Source organism: Nerophis lumbriciformis, linkage group LG19 (assembly GCF_033978685.3).
Source record: "Nerophis lumbriciformis linkage group LG19, RoL_Nlum_v2.1, whole genome shotgun sequence".
Classification (NCBI taxonomy): Eukaryota; Metazoa; Chordata; class Actinopteri; order Syngnathiformes; family Syngnathidae; genus Nerophis; species Nerophis lumbriciformis.
Window position 1 is genome coordinate 27,995,705 of NC_084566.2, and position 22,132 is coordinate 28,017,836.

At 40.5% G+C, this 22,132-nt stretch overlaps 2 protein-coding genes across 7 annotated transcripts in view; both read right to left on the reverse strand.

Moving 5' to 3' along the window:
- Window positions 1-3,545, reverse strand: part of LOC133618573 (rho GTPase-activating protein 12-like) — a 68,530-nt gene extending 64,985 nt beyond the window's left edge. For 2 of the 4 annotated variants that reach the window (XM_061979062.2, XM_061979061.2), the window contains exon 1: window positions 3,108-3,544. The gene's annotated coding sequence lies outside the window, so the exon portion shown is untranslated. Of the gene's footprint in view, window positions 1-3,107 lie in introns of all 4 variants that reach the window. The other 2 variants (XM_061979060.2, XM_061979063.2) reach the window with 2 other exon arrangements.
- An 827-nt stretch (window positions 3,546-4,372) lies between these two features.
- The window catches only part of LOC133618572 (kinesin-1 heavy chain), a 40,268-nt gene continuing 22,508 nt past the window's right edge, over window positions 4,373-22,132 (reverse strand). Inside the window, exons 6-26 of one of the 3 annotated variants that reach the window (XM_061979058.2) lie at window positions 21,334-21,389; window positions 21,156-21,243; window positions 20,966-21,090; window positions 20,791-20,895; window positions 18,929-19,074; window positions 18,692-18,840; window positions 18,426-18,613; window positions 13,690-13,758; window positions 11,783-11,989; window positions 11,538-11,681; window positions 11,230-11,415; window positions 11,033-11,150; window positions 10,230-10,285; window positions 10,022-10,131; window positions 9,848-9,949; window positions 9,703-9,763; window positions 9,550-9,621; window positions 9,278-9,382; window positions 8,985-9,201; window positions 8,724-8,859; window positions 4,373-6,787 (exon numbers count right to left, since the gene is read on the reverse strand). In XM_061979058.2, coding sequence (XP_061835042.1) covers window positions 6,784-6,787; window positions 8,724-8,859; window positions 8,985-9,201; window positions 9,278-9,382; window positions 9,550-9,621; window positions 9,703-9,763; window positions 9,848-9,949; window positions 10,022-10,131; window positions 10,230-10,285; window positions 11,033-11,150; window positions 11,230-11,415; window positions 11,538-11,681; window positions 11,783-11,989; window positions 13,690-13,758; window positions 18,426-18,613; window positions 18,692-18,840; window positions 18,929-19,074; window positions 20,791-20,895; window positions 20,966-21,090; window positions 21,156-21,243; window positions 21,334-21,389 — 2,444 coding nt within the window. In that variant the 3' untranslated portion in view covers window positions 4,373-6,783. Of the gene's footprint in view, window positions 6,788-8,723; window positions 8,860-8,984; window positions 9,202-9,277; window positions 9,383-9,549; window positions 9,622-9,702; window positions 9,764-9,847; window positions 9,950-10,021; window positions 10,132-10,229; window positions 10,286-11,032; window positions 11,151-11,229; window positions 11,416-11,537; window positions 11,682-11,782; window positions 11,990-13,689; window positions 13,759-18,425; window positions 18,841-18,928; window positions 19,075-20,790; window positions 20,896-20,965; window positions 21,091-21,155; window positions 21,244-21,333; window positions 21,390-22,132 lie in introns of all 3 variants that reach the window. The other 2 variants (XM_061979059.2, XM_061979057.2) reach the window with 2 other exon arrangements.

A 22,132-nucleotide genomic window follows, 5' to 3' on the forward strand; every position in this document is an offset into this window, starting at 1 on the left:
AAGGTCAAGCAGCATCCAATGGAGCTGCCACTGTATGACGTGGTCGTGTTGTTAAGTCATCAGAATGCTTCTTCCTCTGTCTTACACAACAACAACAACAACAATAATACACGGTATAAACACAAAGAGCCACTGTTTCCAAAGCCTAATACGGCCATAACCCAATAAGAGGAAGCCAATGAGGAGGCACAATGTAAGGACGAGTAAATCCTCTTCAAGGGCTGTGTGGTCTCCATGTGAGATTAGAGTGGAGGAGGGAAAGATGCAAATGCTGCAATAAGTGTGATTTATTCAAAGGTATCCTCCCCCTCAACATATGGACAAGTCACTGCAAAGTAAGATTCATGGAATCCCTCACATACTTTCATGCTGAAATCACACACACACACACACACACACACACACACACACACACACACACACACACACACACACACACACACACACACACACACACACACACACACACACACACACACACACACACACACACACACACACACACACACACACACACACGTGCACTTTGTACAGTAGTGACACAATGAACACTGGAATGTTAAGGGCTGCTCATATACGTCCTGAACTTTCAACACAAACGTGCACTAACTAGAGTACAAAAGTTTGGACACACCTTCTCATTCAATACGTTTTCTTTATTTTCATGACTATTTACATTGTAGATTGTCACTGAAGGCATCAAAACTATGAATGAACACATGTGGAGTTATGTACTTAACAAAAAAAGGTGAAATAACTGAAAACATGTTTTATACTCTAGTTTCTTCAAAATAGCCACCCTTTGCTCTGATTACTTTTTCGCACACTTTTGGAATTCTCTCGATGAGCTTCAAGAGGTAGTCACCTGAAATGGTATTCACTTCACAGGTGTCATAGTTTTGATGCCCTCAGTGACAATCTACAATGTAAATAGTCGTGAAAATAAAGAAAACACATTGAAATGAGAAGGCGTGTCCAAACTTTTGGTCTGTTCCATACATCAGGCTGTGTTGGTGAAAATTAATTACAGGATGCATGCAAGTTTTTAAAATGTAATTTGACACCTTCCCACCTGCACATGACTAAATTTTACCCTGCCTTATGCACTGCTTAAATAATCCTGTACCTGCCCCATGTACAAGGATTGTCCGAAAATGTGACAGGTCCTTTATTGACCTTAAATATGACAAGTCTCAATTTTGCATTTTGGAAAGAGTTCTAGATTGAAGCAGAAGTTAAAACACTTTTTTTTAACCGACATCTTTTCTGTCACTGGGTGAACTTGAAATGTTATTAATTGTCAAGGCTTGGAACTGCTGGGTCTGAATTGTTCAATGATGGTCTATGCATTGGTTGAGGAACTTTCTGGACACTTGACTTATACCTTATCCGGAATATTAAAAAGAGAAACCTCCCAGTCGTAACATAAAACCAAATCTGAGCTACAAAAAACCTTTAAACATGACAAAAGGAGAAGGTAAAGAAATAACTTCATTATAACATGTTTAAAAACAGGACAAATGTGATCTTAGGGAACAATTACATTTTAAACTTTCGCCCAGGGTGTACCATGCCTTTCGCCAGAGTGCATCTGGGATAGACTCCAGCACCCCGAGAGGGACAAGCAGTAGAAAATTGGTGGATGGGTGGATGCATAGGCACCGATCTACATTTCTGCCAGTGGGTACTCGGACGGGCTGTAAATCTGACACTACTTTTCTGAGCATGCGCGGTTTTTGCTTGGTGGTGAGAAAGAATTTGCCATCAATCCCACGTGGGTGCTCGGGCCCCGAAGCACCCATGGGATCTGCGCCTATGGATGTAGCCTATACTGTACGCACGCACAACACTAAAACCTTGTAGCGTGAGTGGAATTCCAATAATTAATTCAACAATTTAATGTATGAGCAGCGAGTGATGCCTACGCGCATGCGCGGGATGTGGGGCAGGGCGGAAGTTACCAAATAAAGGACGAACAACTACAAGAGACCTTCTCCGCTTTATTTATTTCATTTAAAGTACAAGTGTACACAACATGGTGTCAGAATTCGCCGAACTCGTTGTCTGCATACACATGCTGCAGACAATCAAATGAAGATTTTCTCGAAGGTTTGAGCAAAGTTTAAAAAAAAAATAATAATAATGAAAGAAAGAATATGTGAAATGTGAATGATGATATATGTTAATTGAGTCAGTCAGAGAGAGTTTTTTAGTTAAAACAAATTTACCTAATGCATACCACTGTTTATATGTTTTATGTGGGGCAAACAATTGGTTAAAGGGGGAGATGTAATGTATGGGCAGTGAGCGATGCCTGTGCGCATGCGCGGGATGTGGGGCAGGGCGGAAGTTACCAAATAAAGGACGAACAACTACAAGCGACCTTCTCCGCTTTATTGATTTAATTTAAAGTACAAGCGTATAAAACAAACAATGTACAAACATGAGTCAGTTTAAGAAACGCAAAAAAATAAAAACTGAAAATTAAATAAATAACTTCTGCTTCTTCCTATACTCCTTTTCGGACATGATTGACTGTGTAGCTGTAAACATACAATGTATTTCAAGGTAGTATTGCTGGACATGTAACTATCACTAGTATTATTAAATGTCTCGTTACATATTAATTACATTGATTTCCTTGATTAAACACATTCTCCACAGAAGCGCAGGTGTACCTAATGAAGTGGCCGGCAAGTGTATTAGTTTTAATGAATAGTTTTGTTGAATAAAGTCTTAAAAACTAATTCGTTATATTTACGTTCTGGTATTATTCTAGTTGTATAGTCAGGTGAATAAAAAACAAGTTAGTCTGAGAGCGTCAATAAAATAGTTTGTTAGTGTATCGCTATTTCTGTATGGATCGACTTCACACTTCCTGAAGGACTCCTTTGTTTATTTTTCCGCCACATGGATAACTTTAGTACTTTATTACGTCCGTACAAGTGTGCTTCAAATCACATCCGGGTATTTGACTAAAAATATCAAACTAAACTTTTTTAGTTGCTAATACGACGTAAAAATAATGTGTGGCAAGCTAGCTAAGTTAGTTAGCATGGAAGCTAAATGTATCATAGCGTCGAATTTGTCCTGTCAAAACCGCTCACCTTAAGCCTCGCTTTCCCGGTAATTCTCCCGACAGCCCAGCGATAAAAGGCACTTGTTGGTCGCTGGAGGAAGTTTTAAAATCCAGTGAAGTTTTCGAAGGACAGTGTGTAGAGTTGTAGACGGATTGACTCGGAGCAGCCGCTTCCTGTCTGCCAGTGGGATCCCGAGTAGACTTCGCTCCTGTCCGGAAAACTTCGGAAACTTACCTTCCCCGAGCAAAGATCGTCTATGTGGGAACGTACACACTGAAGCCTTTTTCGGGATCTCTCGCTCGTCGACGCCGGTTTCACGCACAACTACTGCGACCGTTCAGCAAATTAAAGTTTGAATTTCATTTTCATCTTGTAATTTGAAACCTATCCCAACTGATTCGTTCGTAATGCCTTTAGATGCGTCGTAAGTATTTTGGAGATCTCGGCGGCAATACTTCGGGCGCGTCAGGTGTTTTCTATGCAAACAAAGATTGCGCCCCCGAGCCTTTAAGACGCTGAACTACAACAACATTGCAATCAAGCTAATACTCACCAATTTAAATATACTACAGTCAATATATGATTATCAATTTATGATATACTATTAACCACTGGGCCACACAAACAGTATATACAGAGAGGTCAACAAGTAGTGCCATGTAGTTCTGGGCTGATTCCTCACTTTTCTTATCATGAGTGATGCCCCACGATGAGATCTTATATGGAGCCCCAGTCCGAGGTGGATTAACAGTCATGTTTAGCCTCTTCCATTCTCTAACATTTGCTGCAACAGTTGATCTATTCTCACCAAGCTGCTTCCCAATTGTCCCATAGCCTTTTCCAGCTTTGTGGAGCTCTACAATTTTGTCTCTGGTCTCTTTTGACAGCTCTTTGGTCTTGCCCATGGTAGCAGTTGGACCTTGACTGACTGTGGGTTGCACGGGTGACTTTAATGAGCTCAAAGGGGTGGTGAGTGGGTTATTAGTTGTGGGGTTAATTTAAGGTGGAATTTTTTTTTAAGGTAGACTGACAGCTCGTTGAGTCATAATTCTTGCTGATTCTCATGTGTGAAAATACTTCTGGACCCCAGTAACATACAAATAAAACATTAAAAAATCATGCAATGTGATTTCCGGATTTTTCTCTTTAGAGAAATACATCTATGATGAACATTTCAGACCTCTCTCTAATGTCCAAGTGGGAGAACTTGCAAAATTGCAGGGTGTGCAAATACTTGTGGACCTCACTGTACCTTAAAAACTTTCATTACCAAAGAAGCACAGAGGTCAATGTATTTATTCATAATTATTTTAATCACACATACATTTTTACATCATGCAGTCAATCCAAAACTGTGATCTCTTTCAACAATCCAGTCTCCATCCATGTCAGAGCTAGTTATTTGTGCCCCAATTAGCCAGGAATGATCCAGTACCTTTGTCCACTCATGGATCCCCCTCAAAAAAAACACCTGCCCTTTAAAATGTGACCAACTATTACACAGTAATAAAAAAGTGGCAAACACCGTATTTTCTTTAATTTAGAACAAATGCAAAATTAGGAGCCACATATATTATGTTTTACTTTTTAACTATGTTTCCATTTGATATCCAGTTGTAGTGGGAGGTCAAAGAAAAGATCAACATTTTGAGGTCCGTGCTTCAAATATTTTTTACTATTCTAGACTATTATGAAGCTTACAGGGAATAAACCACCTTGGATGACATCCAGACACTGTCCTGTCTCAGACTTAGGGGCGTGAGTACAGCCTGCATCTCAGCGAAGCAACACTTTTAATAAAAAACATATGGAGTGCTTTTATTTAGTGAGCAAGTGCTGTTAACCCAAATGTCTTTCTTCAAGCTGGATGAATATATTTCATGTTGACATGTCAGGCCGATTCATAGCACTGCTGTTGTATGGTGAAAATCTTTTAGTGCAGTGTTTTTTCCTTAAATAACAAGCTCATGTTTTATCTGTGCATAAATATCATAATTATGAAAGAGGGTGTGGTCACCCGTGATCTGATATACAGTGTATTTTACAGTATATATTGCACTTGTACATGGTGTTAGCGTTCTCATGCAGGGTTACAATCACAAATATGGTCTGAGCCAATGCACTGGGGCTTTACTAGGTACAAAAAAAACTAAATGTGTTGGTTTAAAAAAGAGGGGACAGAATAACGTAAACAAAGAACCATAATTATAAAGTCCTACACTGCTGATTTGTTAAATATAAACACTTCCTCAGGCAACAACAGATTGTTGTGCAATTCTTAACCCTGCTTTTCTGACTTGCTGATCAGCAACAAAGGGTTTGGATCCTGGACAAGAGTCCCCCTCCGAGCGCAATTTATCAATCTAGAAGTACGGAAAGCGATACAGTACATCAAGCCCAGTAAAAACTCAACCCAAAGGGGCATATAGACAGAGACGCCACATTTATTAATGAGGGTAAGGACGCGGCAAATAATGAACCCTTGAAGTTGATTTTGGATCAAGAACATTTTCCACCCACCTGGGACAGGACAAGTGTGGCGTGTTGGTGAGTACACCCCAAGTCTACGACTGTATTTGCAGATATAAATAGCGTCCACCAGTGAGAGGCAAAAAGAGCACAAGTAGCATCACAGGCTTTCTAAAAAGTGTTGACTGGATCATTCTCTTCCTTCCTACATTTGCTCTTCACATCGTTCCCACGACCATAACGAGTACAGCTTTAACTTAACCATAACAACAATTGGCCTCCACAGGTATTGAGTTAAATACATCTACAGTACACCGTTGCACAACTTGGCTTTGTTTTTTTAGGCCCACCTCCTTAGCCACCACCACCATCCAGTTGTGCGACCAGGAGAGCGTGTGCAATAGTGCAGATTTAACATCTGTATGACTGAACACGACAGTAGTGTTTGATGCCATCTAGCCATTTCCATGTTTTCTGAGTGTGTGTGTGTATAAAAAAAATAATTATATATATATATATATATATATATATATATATATATATATATATATATATTTACTGTCCCCCTTAAAGAAGTATGTCAAATCTACCGTGAGAAGTGTGCTGCTAATTTTCAAATGTACAGAGGTTGGCCTATAAAGGTTGAGTTAGGTCTCGCGATAGGATAGGGTCTATTTTTGGTCTTTCTTTGTGTAATGTTCAGGTCTTGCTACCGTTACATTCAGCTCGGGGCAGTGCAAAACTACTCGCACGACGATGACAGTCATGTGCAAAAAAAACCTAAACTAAACAAAAAAAAAAAAAAGAATTTAAAAACAAAAAAAGGAAAGCTACACATTCAAGTCGCGTGCAGTTTCGCTCGCCAAGGCTGCGCTCAAGACTGTTTGGTTGGTTGAGTGGACACAATTATTAACTTCTGTAAACTCACCATCTTTTTGTTATTATGGAAGGACGTGATGCATCGTGATGAGAGAAAGGTGCTTGGGAGGTGGTGGGGTTTAAGCAGGGAGTGAATGCTTAGAGCTGTACAGCCAGGAATATTTATATGTATATATATTTATAAATCAGAGACTTCTTGGTGGCTCGGAGGCAGAAACGAGGAGCCTGTCTGCTGTAAAGGAATGACAGGTTTGACAGGTTGGCGGCTGGGATGGCAGGGTCTCTCGGGAGATGGGGGAGGCGCGGTTGGTTGCTATTGGCTTCTTCTGCGGTGTCCTCATTTCCTGCTCGCTCTTCAGCTGTACACACAAATTCAAACATTTCACCCATCGAGGTCAAGACAGGTTACAAACAATTAACGGGAAAATATATAAGATTGATTAGCATTAATATAATTTAAGGCTATGTTTTGTATTGGTTCTTTCAAGTAAATAATTATGTCATTTGTTTGTCACGTGTGGAGGAGCAATCGCATTATTTAAATGAAATATATTTATTTTGACTGTGGATTATGGCTTTCGCTTGTCAAAGTTTGTCAAATGTAAATGTGGAGGAGCGATTGCAAGACCGTCGGCCACATTGTGCACGTGTTTTATCTATATACTCGATATATCGCGGGTTTGTCTCTGTGCGATATAGAAAATGACTATATCGTGATATTCGAGTATACATTCTCACGCACTTGCTTTTAGCTGCGGCCATTACACTACAGGCTATTCTCACTCTTTCTTGTCTCTCCTTCTCACAGAGACTTAAAACAAGCGCACCTTCTTTCATACGTCACATACGTATACGCCCTCGCGGAGCAGAGATGTAGCGGCATGAGTAACGTTAGCTGTGGTGCGAGTGGTAATACGAGAGAAAGAAGGTGCAAATCTGGTAACAAATGAAGGAATAATTAATTCCCAAGAAAAACAGCAGGGGGTCCATCGTCTGGCGGTGGTTTGGCTTCAAGTGGGAAGATGTCGAACAGACAACTGTAATTTGTCAAGTGTGGGGCAAAAGCGTTGCTACAAAAAGTAGCCATCCATCCATCTTCTTCCACTTATCCGAGGTCGGGTCGCGGGGGCAGCAGCCTAAGCAGGGAAGCCCAGACTTCCCTCTCCCCAGCCACTTCGTCCAGCTCTTCCTGTGGGACCCCGAGGCGTTCCCAGGCCAGCCGGGAGACATAGTCTTCCCAACGTGTCCTGGGTCTTCCCCGCGGCCTCCTACCGGTCGGACGTGCCCTAAACACCTCCCTAGGGAGGCGTTCGGGTGGCATCCTGACCAGATGCCCGAACCACCTCATCTGGCTCCTCTCGATGTGGAGGAGCAGCGGCTTTACTTTGAGCTCCCCCCGGATGGCAGAGCTTCTCACCCTATCTCTAAGGGAGAGCCCCGCCACCCGGCGGAGGAAACTGTAGCATCATTTGAAAAGTCACCTGCTAGAGAATGAGGACTGCTTGAAACTCCGCATGTCAACATCTCCGTTCGGTGCCACACCAAAAAAATGCAGAGGCAACCATTTCCACATCAACACCGTATGAAAAAAATAGTCAACAACAGAAGGAGATAACGTCTGCAGTAACCTACCACATAGCGAAGGACATACACTATTTGATTTCCTATTATGCAGCTTATTTTTATTTGACAGTTATTGAAATATCTTGTGTGACATCATGCACAAAAGTGCACTTTATTTGTTTTAAACTATTGTAGTGGCGTTCTGTACAAAAAGTGCACTTTAATTTAGTGTTGTTTTGATATGTCATCTTAGTGACATCATGCACAAAAGTGAACTTATAGCTTGTTTTAAAATGTCTCTGACAATCTTGCACTTTCTGTTTTGAAATGACATGAATGTTTGTGCCACTGCTTAATAACTGTTTAATAAATACAGTTTTGGTCAATTGACTTAGTTGTGATTTCCCTCTCAGCATGAAAGTTTAACATGAGCATATATTAATGCAGTATGAACAAGAATGTTTTAATGTAGACACATAGAATCATCATACTGCTGTGATTATATGCATCAAGTGTTCATTCAAGGCTAAGGCAAAATATCGAGATATATATCGTGACATGGTCTAAAAATATTGAGATATTAAAAAAAGGCCATATCGCCCAGCCCTAAGCCCAACTCCCTGCAATCCATAAATACACTACTCACGTGCATTGTGGAGAAGCAATTCCTGTTGTTTATTCTGCGTGTACAACCAGATTACATAAAGAAGAACAAATCAAGCATTCACATACTTCTTGTCGGTCTTGGGGGTGCCGCCGCCCCTGATGGACACAGTCTGGCTGTTCTGGTAGAAGCCTCCTCCACTGCGGTTGATGTTCGGGTGAGTGGGGGACGCCACCGGCTGCTGCCCAGGCCGGATGGGCTTGGCTGAGGAGGAGGCGGGAGAAGATGACAAGATTTTTGCGAGCACTTTTGAGTTTTATGTTAATAAGCGTGAGCAAGAATTTGTGGTGACAAACATGCTAGTTGTTGTTCTCAAATCCAACACTCACCAATCTGGGCCGAGTGTCCCCTCCTGGCCATGTTCTTGGCCCTAACGGCCTCCTTGATGCGGTCCACCTCCTGCTGGTACCGCTTGCGGTCGCGGGCGGCGTTCTCCTTGGCCTCCTTCAGTGCAGACTCCAGGGCCTTGACCCGCTCAGCCGTAGCACGTAGGCGCTTTTCCAGTTTAGGAAGCTCACACCGAAGGTCTGCATTATCACGCACCAGCTGCCGCCACGTACGTAAATATGTTAATGGTTAAAATCGCAGCAGTGCGTGGATGTGTGGCGTTTAACACGCTTACCTGTTTGTGAACCTTGGTGAGCTGCTCAAGATTGTTCTCAAGAAAGGAAATTTTCTGCTTTTGTGCCGCGCTGCCCCCAGTGTCGTCAGAGTCCATTTCGGCACTCTGCACAGCACAAAGGCAAGACATTTGCATTGGAATACAAGCACACGCACACAGGATCACAGTAGAGTCATTGAAATGTGTTGCTGCCTTTTGGCTAAATGAATTATTCACACTGCAACTCAGACTCTACCTGTCTGGACAAAGACATATTGAACATAATGGTTCACCTTTTTCACTCGAGTGGCCAAGTCCTGGACGAAAAGCTTCCTCAGGTTATGCAGGGTCTGCAGTTCCTTGGCCTTAAATAAAGATGGACAAGTAAAATAATTAGAACAAAATTAGGTGTGCTTCTGTATTTCAGCCTAACAAAAAGTACTAACCACTGTCTCCTCCAGACCTTTCAGGTCCTGCCTGGCCTGCTCCCGCCTGTCCTGCATCACCCTGCGTGGAGAGAACACATCACGGTTATGGTGTAGGAGATGACATGATTGGCAGGTGGTTCAGTTTGTGTACGCTGTTACGTACGTGAGCTCGTGCAGTTTGCGACTCTTGTCCTGGTCGGTGGATTTGAGCTTCTCGTGCTCCACTCTCAGCCTCTCCTGTTCCAGCATGATCTTCTGGTTCAAACTGGAAAGGGAAATGAAGCATGAATAAATATGCCGATACTGCGGTAGGAGTGATGGCCTCTGTCGGTCTTACTCCTGTAGCTCGGTGATGAGCTTCTCTTTGTTGTCCAGCTCATCTCTCAGGCTGCTGATTTGCTTCTGGTGCGCCTCACGGTGAGAGTGGATCTGCTTATCCACAGCTTCCTTTGGTGGCGCACACAAACAGACATGGACAAATGTTACTTTTTGAGATATTTGAGGGGATGGAGCTGGCGATGCTTAACAGGACCTGACCAACACACCTTGACTTCAGTGGCAGTCTGGATCTCGTTCTCCTTCTCCATAGCATGGACTTTCTCTGGAAACCCAAAAAGTGATTTGTCATTGTTTAGCAATAAATAAAAACCTAACTTTGCAGCTTTGTCATATTAATAATTAGCGATAATAATAATCAATACATCTGTTGTGATGGTTGATGAATCCCATTTTGAAGCAAATCAGGCAAAATATATTATTGCACAAATTATTGCACTAACGCATTATTTTTGCGTCTTTGTTCAGCTTTAATGTTGTAAGCTTCAGGTTTGATTATATTATTTGCCAACTTGCCAGCTTTTTTGAATTAAGGTACAACGATTTGTCGACAAATATCTACAATAAAATTTGTCCACAACAGTCGGTGACGCCATCGCTCATGTTTTCCCAGACGGAAGCGAGTCAGCACAGCCACTCGCAACAACATCGCACGTAAAAACATGTAAAGTGTGGAAACACTTCAACCTAATCTTGTTAAAGACATAACCTTGCTCATTTTGCATACCTCTTGTGATATGGGAGCATTTAAAGCGGAGGCATGATGTCTGACCTTTGGAGGAAGGGATCTCAACTCGGTAAGATAGTTAGATCATTACCTTCCTAGCTAGTGAAGAGTGGGACAAAGTTGTGTGAAAAATAGATTTTATTATCATTAAATGTGAATTTAAAAGCAGATGGCAAAATTTGAGCTACAGAATAGGTTTATGCTTCATAACCAGCAAGTCCTAATTAAGATAATCGATGACAGTCGCTGCCCAAGTCATCACTGCAGCATATTTGTCTAACATACCCTGAGCGCTGAGTTTGACCAGCTCCTCATTGAGAGAATCCACGTTCTCCTCCAACTGCCTCTTCTTCTGCTCCACATTCTGCAGGTACTCAGTCAGGGACTTGATTTTAGCCTCGTGCTGCAAACAGATGACATTTTTGTCATTAAGTTGCAGGTTCTCAATTGCAGATGGGTCAATGGTTTTGAGTGGTGCAGACCTGCGAGATACGGAGCTGGCAGGTGGCCAGCTCCTTCTCGTTTTCGTCGATTTTCTTGTTGCTCTCCGACTGGGTGCCCTCCAACTGCTTGCAGCGTTTCACCATGGTCTTCACCTCTGACTTCATTTTGCTGATGTACAAGCGCGCCACTGTAAACTCCTCGTCGATCATTCCGCCCTCGTGCTGCTTACAGAGGAGGGAAGAGCACAGCGAGATGTGAGGAAGAGGAAGGTGGGAAGATCAGTGCTTCAAAAGGATGTCTGACTTGGCCTCAGCCAACCTGGTGTTGCTCTCCAGGGCAGCTTTACCTTGATATCATTGCTCCCTACAGCAATGCCAATTTCAGCTAAATCTTTAAGCAGAGACGACATCATTTCAGTGACCCGCTTCTTCTGGTGGTTGGACATCTCCTTCAGCTTCTGCAGTTCGGAGTCCAAAGATGACAAGATGGACTGCCGAAAAAAGAAAGATGTGAGTAAGATAACTTAGGATGTTGTATTCTTCCAATTGTAGGATTCCCAAGAACAAAGTCAAGGATAAAGGATGCCCTCACCGACTTCTGGCTCAGCTCCTCGCTGATCACTTCAAACTCCTTAGTCTTGTCCTCCACCTCCTGACTTTTTTGGTCATAATTGACGGCCAGCTCCTCCAGGGCCTGCAGTACCTCTTTTACCTCCTCCTTGGAGGCCTCGTTTTCTGCCTGCAGACGGTTCAGCTCAGACTGGAGGTTTTCGTGATCACGGCGGGAGGAGACCAGGAGCTGCCCAAAGAGAAATTTGGTAAAAAAGACTTTCGTGGATTGGATCACTGTTTCTTAACCGTTGGGGCAAGGCCCATTATTGGGCCACAAGCAGCCCTATCTTAGCTGTGGGCCGTATGGGCCGCAACAATACTTAGTTAAATATTAATTTTTCCACCACTAGTTGTAGTAAAGACAATCTCAAACAAACAGAAGTATTCTGGAGATAAAGCTATAGAAAAGTTTCTTAACCGCAAAGATTATGACTAAAATGATGAAACTGTATTTTCACTTGCACTTTAATTTTGTTGACAGTTAAGTTAAGAAACATACTAATTATTGATTTTGTTCATTTCAGCACAACATAATTGCATGTAAATTATTTTTTATTCATTTATGTACCCCGCCTACCGCTCGAATGCAGCTGAGATAGGCTCCAGCACCCCCCGCGACCCCGAACGGGACAAGCAGTAGAAAATGGATGGATGGATTCAGTTATTTATGAGTCTCTTCTTATCCAGTATATTTAGTTATTACATATGTATATACATATATACATACATATATACATATACAGTATATACATATACACATATACATATTAGGGCTGCAACAACTAATCGATTAAATCGGTTAAAATCGATTATAAAAATAGTTGTCGATTAATTTAGTCATCGATTCGTTGGATCTATGCTATGCGCAAGCGCAGAGGCAATTATTATTTAAAAAAATATATTTTTATAAACCTTTATTTATAAACTGCAACATGTACAAACAGCTGAGAAACAATAATCAAAATAAGTATGGTGCCAGTATGCTGTTTTTTTTCAATAAAATACTGGAAAGGATAGATATGTAGTTTGTCTCTATTATCCGATTATTAATCGAAGTAATAATCGACAGATTAATCGATTATCAATTTAATCGTTATTTGCAGCTCTAATACATATACACATATACATACACATACATACATACATACATACATATATATATATATATATATATATATATATATATATATATATATATATATACATATATATACATATATATATATATATATATACATATATATACATGTACATATATACATACAGTACATACATATATATATATATATATATATATATATATATATACATACATACATACATACATATATATATACACATATATATATACATACATATATATATACATATACATAAATACATATATATACATAAATACATATATATACATACATATGTATACATACATACATATATATATATATACACACATACATTTATATATATACATACATACATAGTTTAATGTTGATTAACGTGGGCAGAATTATTATAGTGTTCCCAATGTTAAAAGGATAAAGCAATTGTTTACAAATTTGGTAAATAACCAAAAAATGTATACTTTGTTGTTTTCTTACTGTACCGAAAATGAACCGAACCGTGACCTCTAAACCAAGGTACGTACCGAACCGAAATGTTTGTGTACCGTTACACCCCTACAAAATACATATCAAAATACTAATCAAATTGATTAATCACTGAATCATTTCAGCCCTAAGTACAATCAATTCCATTTAAAAAATTTTTTTGTTTGTTTTATTCGGAGACAACTCCTCAATTTACTTAGTCAAAATACTTCACAGTTGGTATGACTTCCAACTCAAGACATTTTTCGCTCTCCCTGCTAATAAAAGGTCCAGCACTCACCTCCTCCTGATCCAGCATCTGCTGCTTCAGCTTCTCGGCCAGCTGGCTCTGCTGGTTGATCTCTTCATCCTAAAAGTAGCAGACGTGCACCAGCATTAGTATTCACAGCGTGCCTCATTGTAGACAAAGTCATGGTGCGAGGTGAAAGACAGTTGAGAAATTAACATTCTAGAACAAGTATTTTATCCAGTAGAGATGGCAAATAACTCCCTCTAAACAAGAAAAGGAACTCTAGCAGGTATCTTAACCTTTGAGTCGACTTAATTAAAAACTACTTTATGCCTCTTAAGTGATAAATATTGGACACACTCAAAAAAGTGTTTTAATATTTTTTTTTCTTAAACTTTCAACACTTTAATCAAACAAAGTTTACTTACATAGCCCTTAATCACAAATGTCTCAAACAACTCACAAGCCACGACAACATCCTCATCCACATCAGGGCAAGAAAAAACTTAACCCATTGGGAACATGAAACCTTGGAAGGGACCGCAGATGTTCTTCCAAAAACTCACACTATCCCGTTTAGCCAAAAAACGGACGCATTCCAAAAATTCTTGTTAAGTCATATAAAATATATTTAAAAAAAGCAACTTAACACTTTAGACCTATCTATAGATAACATTTTTATATATCTAATTTTTTTTAAAAATATTTTATGTTCTTTTTGTAACAAAAAAAAGTATAATTTGTAACACTGATTTTTGTGCATTATTATTTTTGGAACATTGACTGCATTTAAAATTTTTTTATTTTTTATTTTTATATTTTATGTTCTTTTTGTAACAAAAAAAAGTATAATTCGTAACACTGATTTTTGTGCATTATTATTTTTGGAACATTGACTGCATTTAAAAAAAAAAAGGACAAACTCATAAAAGTGTCATATGTCATATATGATTTTAAAAAACCCCAACAACTTTTAAATGCTTTAAAGCTTTCAGCAGCTTCACACCTATCCACATTTTTTGTATGACTTGTTTTTTCTTCTTCTTTTTTTGCAAAACAAACTCCTTATTATGAGAAAAACAAAATATGCAACATTTTCAAAAATATTGTTTCAAAGTGGATAATTTGAAATTCGATTTCGACCGGGGGCAGTGGTTAGCGCTCGTGCCTCACTGCGAGAAGGTCCCGGGTTCTTTCTGTGGCCCTAGTGTGTGAATGCTTGTCTGTCTTTCTGTGTTGGCCCTGCAATGAAGTGGCGACTTGTACCCAGCCTTTCGCCAGAGTGCAGCTGGGATAGGCTCCAGCTCCCCCTTCAACTCTGAGAGAGACAAGCGGTAGAAAATGGATGGAAAATATCATCACTTATTTTTGCTGAAACTAAATGTTTGTTTGAACGTTAATAACATTGAAGACTATGTGCATTTAAACTGCATTATTTTCCAAAGTGGGGTCGGGTCGCAGGAGTGGCTGCTGGTTGCAGGAGCTCTGCGCTCTTGTTTATCCTCCTTTTGTGTTCTTGGTGTTTTCCCTCTAGTTTTCCTGTGTTTTTTTGCCTTTAGGTCCTGGCATCTTGGGAAATGCGCAACAAGTGGTGGCACTTTCGTGACTTCTGCAGTGCATTTTGGTGCCTTTTCATTAACTTTTGGATCTGCCTATCCACGTTTATGTGGAGACCGGAGAAGTTACGGACAGAGACAGGGCTGCGGTGCTTGAACATTCCTTAATTGAGGACTATCAACTAGAATATTTTATAAAATAATACACACTTTACTTAGATCTGCCAGAAAATGTCCTACACCTATGTGATTGGTTTTAGAAAGTATCTTGACTAGAGGTGGGGGAAATAATCGATTTTTAGATGCAACGCAATTCGGACATGGACTATTATAGAATCGATTAGTAAACGTCAATAATCGATAATCAATTTCCATCCATCCATTTCCTACCGCTTGTCCCTTTTGGGGTCGATAATCGATTTATTTATTGTAAATAAAGTAATACAGACATTTCTAAAATTTGGCTCACTGCAGCAGGCCAAGATCCGACCAGCTCCTTATTTTAAAAGGCACTTCTGGTCCAGTTTTGCACACATTTCCATTAACTTAATAAATGGGAGAATTAATTGAACAGTTTCTAATTCCAAGTGAATTGTTTTTGTTTTTTTAAGTTACATATGATAAACGCTTATTTAGTGAAACAAATAGACATGTAAAACTGCATCAATATACATAAAATTAAAGATGCATCAATAATCGATTTTAATGGAATCGTAACTCCTGAATCGCAATCAAATCGTGAGGTGGTCAAAGCTTCCCACCTCTAGTCAAAATCGCCAATAAAAAAGTAACTCTGGACTTCCTGCCCACTGTCTTTACTTTCTGCTAACAGTAACAATCTACATTGTATGTTATTAATGTGTTAAACTAATCTTAACATTGGAAGGAAAGCTCAAGAGCTGGCTGTTGTTTCAATGTGACGTCTCACAGCTATCGTGGATTGAAAAATATGTATTTTTGTCGGGAGGACAACTTTTCATGGTGTTGGACCTGGTATTTCCATTATGTACCCTTTTCCTGCTCGTATTTTCCCAGTTGTGGCTCATCAGTAAATAAGAGAGCAGCCACATTTTCCCACTCCTCAAAAATGAGCCCGGATGCATGCGTGTTAATAAAATGTGTGCCGTTAAAGGAACTTACAATTAATGCGTTATCGCGTTAACTTTGACAGCCCTAGTTTTATATGTTTTGTGGACTTTTTGCAGCGCTGCAAGCACATAATTTCCCTGTTGTGGGATGATTAAAGTCTATCGTATCGTTTAACCACATAATCTGTCGTCATGTAGGGGTTTAGTGGTGCCATTGCACATATACACACTGATGATGAACACAAAATGTCTTCAAAACTACATTTACACACCTCTCCGTAGCACTAACAACCCACCACGATCATTGTTTTTTACATTTAAGTCGTCTGTTGGCAGATTTTTCAAATTAAATTACTGTATTTTTCGGAATATAAGTCGCAGTTTTTTTTCATAGTTTGTTATACTCAGGAGCGACTTATGTGTCAAATTATTAACACATTACCGTAAAATATCAAATAATATTATTTAGCTCATTCACGTAAGAGACTAGACGTATAAGATTTCATGGGATTTAGCGATTAGGAGTGACAGATTGTTTGGTAAACGTATAGCATCTTCTATATGTTATAGTTATTTGAATGACTCTTACCATAATATGTTACGTTAACATACCAGGCACGTTCTCAGTTGGTTATTTATGCGTCATATAACGTACACTTATTCAGCCTGTTGTTCACTATTCTTTATTTATTTTAAATTGCCTTTCAAATGTCTATTCTTGGTGTTGGGTTTTATCAAATAAATTTCCCCCAAAAAATGTGACTTATACTCCAGTGCGACTTATATATGTTTTTTTCCTTCTTTATTATGCATTTTCGGCCGGTGCGACTTATACCCCGGAGCTACTTATAGTCCAAAAAATACGGTATACCATGCAAAACACTATGTGAATGAATAATATGCCTCTCGCATTAGCTAGTGGTTGATAAGTGTAATTTCATACAAAACAATTTTTCCGAGTATTTCGAAGGGAGATGCTTAGATCTATTCAGTATTTGTGGTGAAAGCATTATAACATGTTAGGTTTTCCGATTCAATTGTGGTGAAAAGGAGCTAAGCCAAAAGGCAAAGTTCTCAATTTACCGGTCGATCTACATTTCCATCCTCACCTATGGCCATGAACCTTAAGTTTTGAACGAAAGGACAAGATTATGAGTAAAAGCGGGCAAAATTAGTTTCCTTTGGCGGTTGGCGGGGCTCTTTCTTTGACATAAGGTGAGAAGCTCTATCATTAGGGAGGAGCTCAAAGTAAAGCCGTTTCCCCTCCACATTGAGAAGAGCCAGATGAGGTGGTTCTGGCATCTGGTTAAGTTGCCCCCAGGGCGCCTCCCCCGGGAGGCGTTTAAGGCATGTCCGACCAGTAGGAGGCCACAGGGAAGACCCAGCACACGTTGGGGAGACTATCTCTCCCGGGTGGCCTGGGAATGCCTCAGGATCCTCCGGGAGGAGCTGGACGAAGTGGCTGGGGAGAGGGAAGTCTGGGCTTCTCTGCTTAGGCTGCTGCTCCCACGACACAACCTCGGATAAGCGAAGAAGATGGATGGATGGATGGAGGCTCTCATTATATAGAAAAATGTGTTACAATAGAAGTCAATGGGTGGCCAAAATGGGCAAAGGGGCTAAGTGTAAAATCAATGAATAGGGATGTAAAAGTATTATAGACACTGCGGTATTTCGGTTTCGAAGTCTTCACAATATTGCCGTAATGTGTGACCGTATTAAATGAAAACTTGGTGAGTGTAGTTTTATTCTGGCGCTTTAGAGTTGTTCGGATCCAAAAATAAAATCAGTCTCCCAGAATCCTCCGTGCAGCGCAGTACCGCCAAGATGGGGGCGTGGAATGCGGCAAGCAGGAAGTGAAGTTTGTTTGTACTCGTAGTAGATAAGAGGATTTTTTTTGACATTTCCTAAATATGTCATCAAAATCTGTCTATAACTATTCGAGTTATGTTGCAAACAAGCTTGGCAAAAACATAACCTCTTCGGTTGAGATAAGAAAGTCCTCGTTCTGCAAAGCGCGCCACTTTAATCTTGAGCGTTTCCAAGGCGACACAGAGCCAGCCGGTAACGCCGCACCACACAGAGGGAAATTACAAAAAAAAAAAAACAGTAACCTCTGACTGCCCTTCTTATTCTTCCTCACCTTATCGTCTAGCTGCTTGTAGAGTTTGGACAACTCGGCCTCACATTTGTCTTTCTCCACGTCGGTGAGACGGATGCCGGGAACGTTGGGTGTGGACGCCGGCTTGTCATTGATGATGTTGTCCAACGCCAGCACCTCCTCCTTGGCCTTCTCCTTGTCAAACTGCTCTTCCACCGGCACACTCTCCCCTGGGAGGATGTGAATACCCATATAAGTAGTCAGAAGAAATGTCATTATAACCAACGATAAGTCCGGAAGAAGCTCACCATTCCTCCAGCGGTTGAGCTCATTTTCCAGCCAGGTGACTGTGTTCCTAAGGGTCTTGTTCTTCTCTTTCTCCCGCTCATACTTCTGCTTCCACTGTTCTGCTGTCAACTCTACGTTCACAGTGACAGTGTTCTTGATGGTCTTTGCTCTGCACAGATAATCACACAATATTTGACTAAATACGTCTCCACTGTGATCAGATACAACTTATTTTAGGGAGTGTTTTTCTTGCCAACCTTTGTCCAAACATTAGGGTAGATTTGGTCTCAGACTCATTGTAAGAGGAAGGCGAGCAGCAGATGACGATAGTGGTTCGACAGTTACCACCCAGCGAGTCCTGAAGGATACGGGTCATCTTGCTGTCTCGGTAAGGGATGTAGGCCTGGCCAACACACAAAGCCACGTGTCAATGACAGGCTGATCTTGCACTCGTCTTCACATGGAACAGGGGTGTCAAACTTGTTTTCATTGAGGGCTATAATCACAGTTATGGCTGCCCTCTGAAGTTGCTTTAAACAGTGACTAATACGAATATAAATGTATAAGGTTTCCCCTCATAATATTATTACATAACTGCTAATGCGTTTGATTTTTGTTTTTACGAACACTCAAAAAAATTTGTAGATGGATGACATTTATAGTGTTTTTTTTTTACATCATATTACCGGTACTGTGTGTAAAAACGGACTAAAAGTGAGCGTTTTTTTTTTTTTTTTTTTACATTATATTAGTGTAAATGGAGAAAGAGTACCACTGTTTTTTATTTTTACTGTGTCAACTGAGGTGTCAGTTTTTCTTTACCATAAAATCTATGGTTGTTTTTAAAATGTATTATTGGAAATGGAAAAACGGTACGACAGTTTTTTACCGTGAAATATTGGCAGAATTTTACAATAAAAAACAGTGGTACTACTTTCCCATTAACAGTAATATGCTATAAACACCATAGATTTTATGGTAAAAAAAACCTGTCAGTTTAGTCGCCAGAATTTTACCGTAAAATCTACTGTTATTTTTACAGTGTACAATTTGTTGGTTAACTTGCTCTGAAATCATAAGTCAAGCAGATATTTAAGTGTTTTTTAAATTTTTTTGGAATGTCTGATATGTTTGTTGATAATGTTGATAATATTAAGGTTTAGTAGATATGTGATTGCATGTACCGTATTTTTCGGACTATAAGTCGCAGTTTTTTTCATAGTTTGGCCGGTCTCCAGTGCGACTTATACAGTAATGTTTTTTTCCTTTTTTATTATGCATTTTCGGCAGGTGCGACTTATACTCCAAAAAATACGGTAGTAAATGTGTTTTTTACTGTTAAAATGGGAAAAAAATTGTTAGAAAGGATAAAAGTACTTTATTGATGCATTCTACTTCGAGGCTTTCGCATGCCATATAAAATGATGTGGTCTGGCCGCCTGGGCCTTGAGTTTGACACCTGTGACATCGACACTTAAATTGTGTGCCAATAAATCACATGTTCAACCACAGAAGTGAGGCCCTTGCTAGCTAAATGTTTTTCACGTTCATGATAATTAGTGTCAAGAGTTGAGCGGATCTTTTTATTCCGCCGACCTCACTAATGCACCCGCCCAAATAATTGGCTCATATTTGCTGAGGCAGCAGAACAGCTGCGGGGCCAGGACGAGGTGAAGGACTGCAAGAAAACAACAACCATGCTGAGGTAGACAAAAGTAGACCCAAGCACCGGTTTTAAATGAGCTTTTCTTCAGTCCATACCAAAGTGTGCACATGTTAAATGGTCTAGCTGCACAGCACAATTGATGTCCATACACCAACACTGCTACGTTTGATAAGCGTACACATGCTTGTTTGTTTTAGAGGACCACACCAGAGGCTGGTTGCCACTGGGTGTATACGAAACACACCAAACATTGATCAACGTGAAAAGTGTGAAATTGCAGCCCCAGCCCCAAAGAAACATTGCTGTAAGATCAGTTATCTTTATAGTCTGATGGACCAGTGGATGTATGAATGGTGCTGCTTCACCAGACAAACACCTGGAGGGACATGACTATCAATCTTTGAGAGTTTATCACAAACACTTCCTGTGAGGGGATGAAGTTGAGGTACTGACCGTTCCTTCAGCCAGGGCCGAGATGACATTACCGAGGGACGACAGTGACTTATTGATGTTCTTTGCTTCGTCCAGAAGGGCTCCCTCTGCTCCTGTTTTACTGACCTGACCATCACAAACTCATGTTAGGGCAACACGGCAAAGAGGTCATTGAATGTCTTCTTCTCCTACGTACCTTTTCACTTCCAGCCAGATCCACCAGGTAGAGCTTGCCGCTGAGCTTATGCTCTGTTTGAGTGTTCTCTTGCTTGACGTTGATCAGGAAGATACTGTGACTCCTGGAACTGTGCTCATTCATGTCTGAGGACAGGAGGCATTCATCTCAGCACCTTCATGCAGCATCTAGTGGTAGACTGATGTCTTACTTGTGACTGCTACATGTCTGTTGGATTTGCCTTCATCAATGGTGTCCATGACCTCATCTGGACTGCAGACAAAGCGCTCAGTGCAGCCCTGTACTCACAAGGAAGCATCAGAGGCCATTAGTGGCATATTCTTAATGGATTCAGCAGGTGTGACACATGCCTCAATGTTAAGTCTCACCTTGACATAAGGTACTCTGTTTTTGTCTTCATGCACTGACAGATTGGTCTTTGACACTGGAAAAAAAAACACAAACACGTATCAATAACTTCCACATCATCACTTGGCTTTTCTTGAATCACTACATTTCTTATCTTAAGTGTACTGTGCACTAGGGAAGATGTTCGAAACCGGTTCTCCGATTGTTCGATAAGAAAAGAACCGATTCCATGGATTCGAATCCCTTTTTGAAAACCGGTTCCCGTTATCGAAGCCACTATACCGTATTTTCGCGACCATAGGGCGCACCATATTAAAAGGCGGCGTGTCAGTTACGGGTGCTATTTCTGTATTTAACGCATAAATAAGGCGCAGCATATTTTTGGGCGCAGGCATGGTTAAACATACGCTAGCTTAAAACATACGCAATCTTAAAACATACGCTAGCATGCATGGGTGCTGTTTTAAAAAGGCAGCAGGAGCAAAGCTGAGTTGGGTTGTACTTTATTGAAGTATTTATCAATGTACTCACATTATTTTTTGATCAATCCCCATCCACAAATCCATCAAAGTCCTCATATTCTGTGTCTGAAATGAACAGCTGGGCAAGTTCTCCATCAAACACGCCAGATTCCCTCTCTTCATTTTCAAAGTCAGTCTCGTTGTGTATTAGCATAGCAAGCTCGCACAACAGTAAAAGCAGACTTTTCTTGCCCCGTTGTGCGTATCGATTCGCTACCGTGCTGGTCCCCTTCTTCTCCACAGTGTGCTTCAACGGGATGTCGAAAGTGAGCGGCAACTCGTCCATGTTGGTGATGTG